The sequence below is a fragment of the Poecilia reticulata genome, chromosome 17 (genome assembly GCF_904066995.2).
Source record: "Poecilia reticulata chromosome 17, P_reticulata-male-v2, whole genome shotgun sequence".
Lineage (NCBI taxonomy): Eukaryota > Metazoa > Chordata > Actinopteri > Cyprinodontiformes > Poeciliidae > Poecilia > Poecilia reticulata.
This window is the reverse complement of record NC_088846.1, coordinates 13,565,687-13,577,743: the sequence shown is the minus strand read 5'-3', so window position 1 is coordinate 13,577,743 and position 12,057 is coordinate 13,565,687. Positions and strand designations below refer to the sequence as shown.

The following is a 12,057-nucleotide window of genomic DNA, read 5'->3' as shown; positions in this document are numbered from 1 at the left end:
ACATCTTTGCCATATGCTGCTTCAAGTTATGTATAGCACCTGTCATGTGTGTCATATGTAGCTGTCTTTAGTTGTAGCCTTGTTGACTTGGGATTCATATGTTATCATGTTGAGTATTTCTGTAACTTGCACAGAAGACCAAACACACACAGTAACCTCAATGCACCCCAGTCAGTCATCACAGAGCGTGTGTGGAGTAATTAGACTCCACTCACCACCTGTTCTGGCGGCCACTCTGTGGCCCTTTTTATTTATTTATTGTTTATCAAACAGAAATGCAGATGAAATATCAGTTTCTTATTCTAATTTTAATCATTTTATTGTTGCAACCAAAATTAAAGCATTGTTTTAATTAAAAAAACAAACAAACAAAAAAAAACAAGCCTGAGACGTCACTTTTAACAAATGTTCCCTCTACAATTCATTTTTCATGCAAAGTGTTGATTGGTGATGGTCAGGAGGGCTGGACATAATCACATAAACACAAGGTTTCTACCTCCAAACTAATTTGCCCAAAACACTGATTGGAAACGTCATTTTGGGTCCAGCAAAGAAACACCTCCATCCATTGGAAGCTGAACTGGACTTTTCTGAGCAAAACAAGACATTAATTAGGTCGTGTGAGAGATATGACTTCAAATGTTATACATATAAACATATCAAACAGTTCTGCTATGATCTTTTACATTTACTTGTTGCTGTATGCTGTTTTAGCTTTTTTCACTTTTTATTTATAATACTGGTTGCTGAAACAAGATAAAATTCATGGCTGCACATTACATTGCTGAATGTTGTTGTTTTGTTTTTTGTTTTTTACAGCGATTGCTATTATAAGTATTTTAACTTGTCAATAGTTGTGCATCCCTTTACAGAAACAGAACATACCGGTAAAAAATAATATGGTTGTAATGTTATTGTTTGGTACAGCTTTGCACTTCAAGACATAAACTTGTTGTGATTGATGCATTTCTTATTTACCTGTGGTAAGTTCCTTAGATTTAAAAAAAAAAGTTAGATCCAAAACAACTGCATGGCTTTCAGATTGCTGCTACTTTGCACATTTGATCGTTTTCTTTTTTAATGCTCATCACAACTATGATCCAACGTCCAACATCATCGTCGAGGTCAAGAGAGCAGAAACATCTCCGCCCTCCCCCTGAAACACAATCTCACCGCACCGTCCACCCACCTCTGGGAGCCGGACTTCAATTTCATGGCTGAGTGGCGCTTTTCTGGAGCAACAAAAGGTGGATCCGGCTGGTTGAGATGGAAACGAAAGCCGGCAGGGAGACTTAGTTGGCGTGAGACGTCCGGAGATCCACACACACAAAGCAAGGCATTGGCTACATGAATAGTCACACACGCACAGATGGTCATGAGGTTGACGCTGAACTCCTCCTGAAATTTAAAGTTTGCCTGGTTGCTTCCAGCTCATAGTTAGCTGACCAGACGCATGAAGGGTGACCGCTAACGGTAAGAACGAATGAGATGCTTTTCTTATTGTTGCTCTTGACCAGAGATATAAAAGAGGATTACAATGTTTAACCCTGTGACCTTGTTGGGGATCACGTTACATGTTGAGTGTACCGTTAAGCAGGAGTTTAGTTTGGTATTCCCACGGACCAAAGAGTAAGACAACAGTGCTAGTGTGTGATGTGAATACGAAAAGAGCCACAGCCTGGCTTCTGTGGCAAGACTGATGTTTATATTGCTACCAGGGAGCAGACTAGTGAGAAACACTGAGTCAGAAAAGAGAGTTTCTAAATCTTCTGCAACATGTAGACATATTGAATAAGGTAAGGCCTTCTATAATAAATCATTTGTTGTCTTTGCATTTTTACAAGAGGATAGGAATTTAAAAAGTTCAATGTTTGGAGAACTTTGCATTCAAACACGTTTTCTGTTGCAAACAACAGTTTTGAATGTATGTGCAGTGGGAATCTAACACTGCACATCACCCTGAACACATCATCTCCAAACAAACATGGTGGCGGCAGCATGATGCTGTGGGAAGGCTACTCTTCTGAAGGGCCGAGGAAGCTGGTGATGAGAAGATAAATGGACGTAATAACTGTTAGACGCTGAAAAAAGTTTGAGACTGTGGTTATTGGGTTTACTTTCCAGCTATTTTAAATATACAACCACATTTGCAATAGAATGGTTTATATTTAAGTAAATTATTTCATTAAAATGACCCAGTCAAAGCCCAAACCAAAATCTCCGTCTTGTCTGACTGAGTTTCACATAAAAAGATCTTCAAAAACTGTTGCTTTTCTGCACAATGGAAATACTTTTGTACACATTTCCTACATGTGTGAGATAAGCAGACATTAACCACTGGCTGTGTACGAAATGTTCAGGTGCACATCATGTCAGCAGTGACCTGTCAGCCTCCTCCTTTTGGTCCACTTGAGCGAGAGAAGCACATCCAGGGCATCTTCAGGGCTTTCAAGAACCGATGCGGGCCGTCCTGCGAGTGCCAGACTCAAGTGGAAGACGCCAAGTCCCACCAAGTGCCTCCTGACTTGCAATCTGAAAAACACAGTTCAGATCTCAGGCCTCATGGTGGTGGGATACAGGGCGTGTGCATGCAGCCACCAGCAGCGAAGACACCCGAGGAGGTGGAGCAGGACCTTAACGATGAAGCAGGACTGCAGTTTTTGTCGGCGTTAGAGACAGTCAGGCGGATACATGTCACTGCGAGACCCGACCTACGGGGTGAGTGTGGGTGAACACAGTCATGGTGGAAAAGTGAACAATTTTAACACTTTATCAGGTCCCTGTTATTTAAAAAATACAACCTATTTCATACAGAAGTACACATTATCATCAAAACATGAAAGCCAATCATGGAGTGGATTTATAGTTTCACATAAAACAGTTTTTTTTTTTAAACTAATGACATAATGTTGGTGAGGTCTGAACATTGTTTTTGTACATTTTGACTTAACAATGTTCAATTTCTTGACATATGAAACACTAAAACCAAAAGAAGGCATACTTTTTTACCCCTTGCACCCTTGCTATGTTTTTGTGTATTTGTGTGTTTTGTTGTGTTGAAGTGTGACTCTTGCTCTCTCGCTGCAGGCCCGCAGTGTGTTTCCAGAAGGATTTACAGCATCACCACCGGAAGCAGCAAGTCACAGATGTTTGTGGCTGTGGAGGGTATTCGCTTCTTTCAACTACGATCAAAACGAAAAGGTTAACTGGAGAGTCAAAGGTCGTGCATTTTAATGTATTCTCCTTTATTCCTGGTTCTGCCCCTTTCTCGTCAGAGAGCTCTTGTATGTGCCTCCATTTCTGTGGCCCGGCTCGGGCCTGCTCCCTGCAGGGGTTCGACTATCAGGGGCAGCAGGTCTTTTACTTTGAAAGGCCCCTCAGGGTGGACGCCTGCTGCTTGGGCTGCTGCCTGATGGAGATGAGGGCTTATTCACCTACGAAGCATCTCATTGGCACCGTATGTCAGAGGTCAGTCGGGATAAACACTGAAATATAGCATTTGCCTTTACAGGAACCTGAACTTTGTTGTATATTTTATGTTACAACGTTTCACTGTTAAGTTTTCTCTGTCGCTTTAGTTTGACAGAGCTGTTGAAATGTTGGTGATATGCAGGCCTACTGTAGGAAATTGGATTTAAGTATAAATAATACCATACTGTATCAGATTGAGCGACTGAACAGCTTATCACATGGACATTTTTCCATGTCACTCCATCCTCTGTCTGTCCAGACTGAGCCACTTTAGATTCTCAGGCCTTTCTGTAAATAGCAATGCGAGTCTTTAATGTTCCACGCAGTTGCAGCTGCAGTCTAAACCTGGAAGAGTTCACCAAGCAGCTGCCTGCATGGAAATACACTGACAGAGATGCTCCGGGCTCTCAGTGATGGGAAGAGTCGCCCCAAAAATACTTCCTTTTTTCCTATGGCCTAAATCTAACCCCCAGGCTTTCTGGAGTGCCTTTACGTGAATCTGCACTCTTCAACTTTGAGTCTAATTAGGACTGACCCCTCAGAGGTTCCAGTGACCAGAGACTGACTTGATATAAATATTCTCTCAGTCGTGCGAGAATAAATCGTGCCCCAGTTTGAGGCCTTCCGACACTGAGCAGACAATGGTTTTTGTGCTGCAGAGTCACGACAGCTGAAAATGTGGTTACCCAAGCATCAGGGCAGGCCGTGCCACCGTGTGAAGCACTGCGCCGTGTTTCTGCCAGGTTGCTTATTGCTGCGTGTTTGCCTGGTTGTGTGGTCAGGTGGAGCATGTTCACCCCTCTCCTGGAGGTCTGCGACCCGCAAGGAGCCTCCAGGATCCAAATTCAGGGCCCCTGCTGCCCCTTCCGCTGCTTCGCCAACCAACAGTTTCAGGTAATCTTATTTATTTACGATGTCTTGCAAAAGCATTCGTACCTGTTGGACTTTTTCACATCATTTGAAAATCCCTGTTAGCGTCCAGGAGGTTTTCTTCTAGAATTGCCTTGTATTTAGGTCCATTCATCTTCCCTCTAGCTCTGTTGTCTATTGCATAAAATTATTGAATTGGTGATACAAGGAGGCTCTACAGGCATGAATACTTTTGTAAGTCACTCCAAATCCCCACAACACCAACACAGCACTATGTTAATAATGATTTTAAAATGATTTACAGATTGTTTCCAACATTGGAGAACAAATGGGTACAATATGGAAGAAGTGGCCCGGCTTCAGCAATGAACGTAACACGGATCATGAATATTTTGGCTTAGAGGGTGAGTTCTAACCCTTCACCATTTGTTACAGAAATGACACCTGTGAAACGGTGAGAGATCTTTTATTTTTTTCATGGCCTGTTCCAGTGTAGGACGGTATATTGTGCTGGTACAATGCAGTGCTTTGCCAAAGCATTTAAAGTTTTATTGAAGTAAACCATATATGAGGTCATGCATAATGTTGAAGTGGAAGCTAAATGAGACCTGGTTTTCAAAATGGGGATGGTGCGTTCAGGGCGATCTGCAGTGTCGGTTTTCCCGCATAAATGGAATTTTGCGTTTGGTCTCAAGTAATTAGGAAATCTTCATGTTTGTTACCTCTCTGATGCTGGTTTCATTCACATATATCATCGTTAAAAGGCTCATGTTCTGCACCACCCTTTGTTGGTGTATCACACAAAAACCCAGCAAAATAAAGTTAGTGGCGGTTTCATGACTAAATAGAAAAGAAAAATACTACAAAAAAGGGCGTTAAAGCTTCAAAGACAGAAGCTGTGAGGGATCAGATTCTTCCCAGACATTTCTCAACTGTTTGGTGAATGAGTTTCTTTGAGATAGCCATAATTTTTTTTCTGAATCAAAATCAGTTTCCTAACTTTGGTGGGTTTATTTTTTTTCTGCAGTGCCGCAGAGCTTGGAGCCACATACTAAACTCCTGCTTCTGGCAGCTACTTTCTTACTGGCAAGTATGAAACTTAGTGTAGCTGCTTGGAGTCCATAACTTGTCTTCATAATTTCAGAGATCATCCGGTCATATTTTTCTACGAGTATGCAATATCTGTGATCATGTGCCAGCTAAGATCATGAAACTCAAGATGGTAGATTTGATCAAATCCAGGCATGTCTTGGTTACTGAGGTTTTGAAAACTTCTTTGTAAAACCGATGATCAATATACCAGTTTAGATTTTTGTTCAACTATGTATTAAAACAAATGTTGACATTTCTGTAATATATTTTGCAACAGCAGAAATAATAGCAAGTTCTCTAAATTGTTGCTGTATTTTCAGAACCACATGTTCTTTGAGATGAGCTGAAAACCAAAAAAATAAGAAAAACAGCCAAGCTCCTCCGATGGCAAAGATGAACAAAGGCAGGAAGAAACGAAAACATTGGATTCTTCCTCTACAGCTGCTTTTTTTGTTCCAGCTTTCAACGCAGAAAAAAAAACAAAAAAACACTGAGCCAGTCTTAGCAGCAGATGCATATTTAACTTTTATTGCTAGAATCCATCAGGTGCACATCTCCGACAATGTTTCTTTCATCATTTGCCACAACATATTGGGCAGAATTAGACTTACTCACAAACTTCAGACCTTAAAAAGAAAAAAAAAAAAAAAGAATTGTCCAGGATGAAATCTATAAGAAACCCTGATCCTGGGTAAAGTTTCATGTAATTTGCTGATAAACTGTAAAAGGTGATAAATATCGGATTTGGGAGGCTTTCACTGTGGACGTTTAAGTCCTTTCTATGAACCAGTTGAAGACGTCGTATACCTTGAACTGAAGGGACAGCTCTCGGCTCGAGGCCAGGCACTGTGATTTAGGCAGCTAGTAGTGAACCTTAAAGAAAAGCTGTGATACGACGTTCTGCTCACCACGGGACGGCCCGTCTCTTTTCAGAGTAAAAGGTCCATGTCAGAGAGAGTGAAATGATAGATTCATAAAGTATAGATGAGTATATCATACACAAAAATGATGTGATTGTGTTCAGAATGACAGGAATGGCATTTAAAATACATCGCTGTAATAAAACTTTGTCCATTTGTTGGGCTGTTTGAGTCCCACTAAAACTCCTCAGCAGACTCGTGTCAACAGCTTCTGCTCAACAATACATGACATTCATTTCTACATCAAACAAGTTTCGTTGTATTTTGTCCAGCACACTTTGGCAGCAAACAGACGGATGAGCAGACACCAGTCACACAGCCTCCCTCTGCTGGCAAGTTAACATGTTAAAACTCGTAAACAAGAATAATGAAGGCTTCGTTCTTCTCCGGTTGACTGATTATTTCTCTTCGCTTTGCCGATCGCTGGCGTGTCTTTCCTTTCAAACATCAAAACTGGACAAAAATAGGGAATGGTCTTCAGGCCCTCTGTTCCTGTGGATATTTCCTCTGTCCTCATGTTCCACGGTGCCGATCCACGCAGAGGTATCCAGCCCTGGACTTGTCCACCCCTCAACACGCCACGTTAACGCACAAACCTGCACGAACCAGACGGACAACGGCAGGAGGATGTTAAAACGCACCGGGAAGGGAATCCCGTTTAGTTCTCATTAGCTAAACCAGAAGCAGCTCTTACTCTTCCCAGAGTATCTCCGTGCGAGGGGCTAACGTCCGCCACTAGCATTCACCAGACCATGGAAGTCTTCCCAGGCTCTGTGAAGAGAGGAGCATCCAGTGCTTCATCATTCACAGTAAAATATAAAGGTTTACTTTAAGGTTACTCAAACAGCAGTAAAAACAACCCAGATTTCCACTTCTTTGTCGACATATTTATGATTTTGGTTTCTTTGGGGAAGCCGTCTCCCATAAAAGCCGGAATCAATTGAGGATTTTAAACGTGACGCTGGATTCAGAACAAAACTGAAACATTTTCTCTAATCGCTCTCTGGGGGTAAATATCTAAGCGAGGTGAGGCTAGCAAACATTTCCCATAAAGCATCCAGGTTTCTACAAGCCAGATGTTTTCTAAGAGGTCATAAGTCAAAGGAAACTCAAAATCTAGAAACAAGAGGCAGAAATCCAGAGGAAAAATACAGCACACATAATAAAGACTACTGGGGAAAAACTATAGTCTGCTTCAGGTGTTTAAGCTGAATTTGACTGAAACTGAATTAAAGCAACATGATTAAGAAGCCTTTATGGTTCTCATCCTCAAGCAGGTGAGACTAGGAGGCAGTTTCAGGAAACAAAATCTGCTTCCGTCATTATTGTAAGGAGAAATGAAATGAAAATGAATGTTTTGCATAAAACAGATAAGCAAGCTGAAATTCTGGCAAGAAGAGCAGAAAAGACTCAAGTGGGTTCAGGATACAGAACCCATTAGCAACATGGCGACAGAGTGAGTAGCATCCATTACAGCCAGTTTCCTCCCATATGCTGCAGACGTTTAATTGCTTCTTCGTCCCACGGCTATTTTGAAAATAGTTTTACAATCTGATCTCGCTACAAAATGTGAATCTTGTTAAATGATAATTATTTAAAACAGGACAACACAATATTTATTGCGCAAAACTTAAGCCTTTTTTCTCCAACTTAACTAAAATAACTTATCTCTCAGAAAATCCACAAACCTCAATGCATTTCATCAGGATTTATGTGGCAGACAAAAACATACTAGTGTGCAACAGTGAAATAGGATGAAAATAATGCTAAGGTTTTAAATTTTAATTACAAGTGTTACAAATTTTAATTTCGGGGTACTGCAAAGGTATGCATAAGTGTCTGAATATGTTACACCAAATCGGTTACGTTCTGACGTTGGGACTTAGTGCTCAAATCCATTTGTTTGTTTGTTTTTGCGATTGTTTATGTTACTAAATGATGTGTTTGCAGTCAGACTTCTGCGTGAACAGTTTACGAACCCAAAGTGTCCCGCGCCAAGTAAAAAGAAAGCCACCCAATAGCCAAAGCCGTTTATGTGGCATTGACTGTGACTTCTGCAGAGAAGTCCATCTGGATGCACAGTCTGACTTCTTCATAATTTCATAATTAGAATTTACAGCGGCTAGCCTCTTCTGGTGAATGATTATGATGCTTGTCTTGCATTGATCATAGACTTTTACGTCTATGATCAATGACGTAAAAGTCTGTTAAAATGCTGCTTGACCGTTCACACTGCAGACATTTCTGAAAACTACGTATCCGATTTAATACTACATATGGACGTGGCACAAACTGGATTTTTGCGTTGTTCCGACATCCATGAAAAAGTCGGACATGCCTGCTGAGTGAACGTTGCTGTGTTTTGGGATGCGTCACTACCAGCTTCTTACATCAGACTAACAACTTTGCCTCTATCAAACTTTCTTTCTAGTATTGCTCCGTATCTAGCGTCAACTCTAACCAGCTGCCCCGTTTGCACTGAAGGAAAAACACCCGCACAGCTCCCACTCCCATTTTTCACAGTGGTGATGTGCAAGTGTTAACCTTCCACCAAGCAGCATTTTGAAGGAAGGAAAGAAAGAAAGAACAACAAAAAAAGGGTCTAATTTAGTCTCATCTGATCAGAGCACCCTGTTGGGTTTTCCAGCTGACCAATCCACACATTTCCGTACCTGAGCTGGAGATCTCTGCAGCTCCTCCAAGTTACCATGGACCTCTAGGCTGCGTCTATGATTAGAAAGTTAAGTTGTGCCATACTCTATTTTCAAATGATTTGATTGAACAGTGAGATGTTGAAAGCTTGGGAAATTGCTTTTTAATCCAACCCTGGTGATTTATTTGAGGAGTGATCATTTAAAATTCCAATAAAAACACATTGAAGTTTGTGGTTGTTATAAGAGTATATCATGTAAGTTATAATACATAAATTAAAAGCGACAAGTTGTAAAATTTTAAATTCATATGGTTCACTACTAAAAACAGGTTAATAAGCATGCAAAAATTATTAAAAATGATTAGGAAACAGAAAGGTTGAAGGAAAAAATGATAAAACGAGGAGACATACATACTTAATGCTGTCTGTATGTGTCTTGTACTCCATGATGGTGTTGGGAGGCAGGTTGAGGACTCGGCGCAGCGTGTCTCTGATGCGGGCCGTAGTTGCTTGGTCGCTTGCCGTTTTGTTCCAGATGGATATAATGTCCTCCTGATTCAAAACAAAACGGGTCTGAGTGCTGAGATCAAGCGACGCAGCGGGTGTGTGCTTTGCGTGTCGCTGGATTCACCTGGAAGCGTACAGACACGACGGCGCCACAGATCTCCTCTCCGACCATGAACTGCTCCCCCAGCATGGCCAGGATCAGGTTCTCCCAACATCGAGACGCCAGGCCTTTCCTTAGGCGAATGATCCACTTCCCACCCATTTTATTGGCATCATCCTAAAGACGAGGAATGATCCCAAGGCAAGGTTGAAAATCATGCTCCAAATGGACCAAGCAGAAAAGTTTGAGATCATCATTTAGGATCTCAAAATCCTCACCTCCCACATGGGCTTTATGCCTTCCTTAAACAGGTGGAAGTCACTATGACCTGTGAGATCACCAGGCCGGATCATGTGGCTGTAAAAGCGCCAAAACTGCTCCACCTTGAGAACAGCAAAGGATTTTACATAAATAACAGAAGAAAAGGGGCAACAAATGTAGCATGTAGAGACCGTATATGCAAATGAGTTGATAAATAACCGACCGAGGCAAAGCTGCCGATCTGCTTGATGTTCTGTTCGTAGCTCTGAGTGCTGGCCGGTCTCCCTGGAGTCCGCCTCGAGTACCAGAACGTGAAGTTGTACTGAAGGGGATGCTCTCCTGGTCCTGGCACCACCATCTACCACAACAAGAAACCAGTGTAGTTAGAACTGTTATTACATGACTGTGAGGAAGGGATAAAAAACAAAAAAACAAAAGACTTTACTTGGAATGGCCTTTATCAGCAGGTAAAATAATGAAAATTACCTTTAACCCTTACATTTGTTAGTTTAATCAAAATCAAGAACTCTCAGCCTTAATGTTATTAAACTAAAACAGCAGTTTTTAGTTTATACAATTTTGCATGCAAATGGGTCATATTTCATTTGTATTAATTTTCAAAACCGTTGGGTGCGTTGGGTTCTTTGATTAAAGAACCCAACGCACATTTTTTTCTTCAAGAAGATAAAAAATCTTAATCCTGAAGTCAAACCTCAAAGAAGACTAGGCAATGCCCTCAGGGTCTGTGGTTTTCTTACATTTCTGCAGGGGTGACAAGAGGTTGTTGTACTGCCTTACTTTTTTCTTTATAATGTTTTGCTCTTTGTCGTCTTCTTCAGGTTTTTCCTTTTCACTGTCTTTCGGTGAGCCTTGATCCTGCTCGTGATCTCCACTGTCATCGTCTTTCAACCTGGATTAGATGGAAGCATGAGAACCTAAATAAATGCAGGAGTTGGCTCTAAATTGATATCAAAGGCAAACAGATTTTAATAAAGTCTATGATTATAATGGAGGCTCTAATTATTAGTGGTGCTTTAGTTATGAAAAAGTCCATTCTTGTTTTTATTCACAACTGTATATTCACAACTGAAAATGTTAACACAAACCCCAAAACATAAATGTCAACTATGATGACCTCGTGGCGTGAAGATCCGCTGCAGGTTACTTTAGCTAGCCGGTTCTGATAAATTTATTTCCCCAGTAATCTTAAAACAGATCATGTTTAATTGAAAAACAGAAGCGCACATCCTCCTCTATGAATGTGGTGCATTAAATGCAACTCACCTTCTGTCAAACGGAGAGCAAGTACATCTGTTTGTATATTAGGGATCTCTGATTCTACTTTTTCCCCGTGTTCGCACACCGTCTTTCACTTCTCAACTACTACAACACCGGGGATTGAGGGCCTAACTGGCTCCAGGCATGCTATGCTATAGCTAACTACTGACCAACCTTGAGTAAACATTTTACTTTACATTACTGCTTTATTCGGCAATATATACTTTCATATTAGGGAACCTCACTCTCAGATGACTTCAAAAAAGACAAATTCAAAGAATATACTACCACGCCATAAAGCTGACACACCTCTCATTTAATACAACGTCGCCCATAGTAACTTTTCAGCTCTCGGTTAGTGTCTAAATGCGACCAGCACGCCGCTGTAACGCACATATTTAATCAAAATCTGTACTCACGCATCAAATTTGTTGTTCATTATTTTCTAGATGGGAGTCTAGCTTTCGGAGTCCGAGAACAGCCTCCCGAGTTCCGCAGGAACGGTGACGCGCGGTCCTTGCTCCTGGACGCGCATGCGGCTTGTTGGCAGTTGCAGCGAGCTGGAGAGGTCAAGAGTGAAGCGCGCAGGCGCAGAGCCACAGAAGTTTTGACACTGAGAATCTCGTTTTTTGACGTGAAAAAACGAGATTATGAGTCAATGGCGCGCACCACGATAAATAAGAATATGGTTAAAGAGTTGATTTTCTTTAATAACATTCCTTAAATTAACAACAAAAAAAGAGTGATATATGTTACTTCATTACTAAAAGTTGAGATATATCTCGTGATATAACTCAGTTTTTTAAATAAGTGAGTTATTTAAAACCCAAATTTCATTTTTTCAGAAAAATAAGTTTTATAACACTGATTGAAACGTTTTTCCAAGCACAAAAGCCAACATAATA

General features: G+C 41.0%; 2 protein-coding genes across 5 annotated transcripts; one reads left to right on the top strand and one right to left on the bottom strand.

Annotated features, from left to right (window-relative positions):
• Positions 1-144: 144 nt before the first annotated feature.
• LOC103479371 (phospholipid scramblase family member 5) lies at positions 145-6,102 on the top strand. 2 transcript variants are annotated; one of them, XM_081597965.1, is made up of 8 exons: positions 145-1,473; positions 2,361-2,718; positions 3,088-3,165; positions 3,276-3,468; positions 4,254-4,365; positions 4,646-4,745; positions 5,369-5,427; positions 5,754-6,102. In XM_081597965.1, the coding sequence occupies exons 2-8, from the start codon at positions 2,370-2,372 to the stop codon at positions 5,778-5,780; spliced, it is 918 nt and encodes a 305-aa protein (XP_081454091.1). In that variant the 5' UTR covers positions 145-1,473; positions 2,361-2,369; the 3' UTR covers positions 5,781-6,102. The 2 variants fall into 2 exon arrangements, with proteins under 2 accessions (XP_081454091.1, XP_008431976.2); XM_008433754.3 differs by lacking the exon at positions 5,754-6,102 and having other exon boundaries at positions 5,369-5,466.
• eif4e2 (eukaryotic translation initiation factor 4E family member 2) lies at positions 5,935-11,733 on the bottom strand. Of its 3 annotated transcripts, XM_008433752.3 has the most exons (9): positions 11,572-11,733; positions 10,673-10,784; positions 10,098-10,232; positions 9,892-9,996; positions 9,638-9,790; positions 9,422-9,558; positions 9,026-9,080; positions 7,048-7,124; positions 5,935-6,949 (listed from the first exon to the last, which is right to left on the bottom strand). In XM_008433752.3, the coding sequence occupies exons 1-8, from the start codon at positions 11,589-11,591 to the stop codon at positions 7,089-7,091; spliced, it is 753 nt and encodes a 250-aa protein (XP_008431974.1). In that variant the 5' UTR covers positions 11,592-11,733; the 3' UTR covers positions 5,935-6,949; positions 7,048-7,088. The 3 variants fall into 3 exon arrangements, with proteins under 3 accessions (XP_008431974.1, XP_017165709.1, XP_008431972.1); XM_017310220.2 differs by lacking the exon at positions 9,026-9,080 and having other exon boundaries at positions 9,418-9,558; XM_008433750.3 differs by lacking the exon at positions 9,026-9,080.
• Positions 11,734-12,057: the final 324 nt, after the last annotated feature.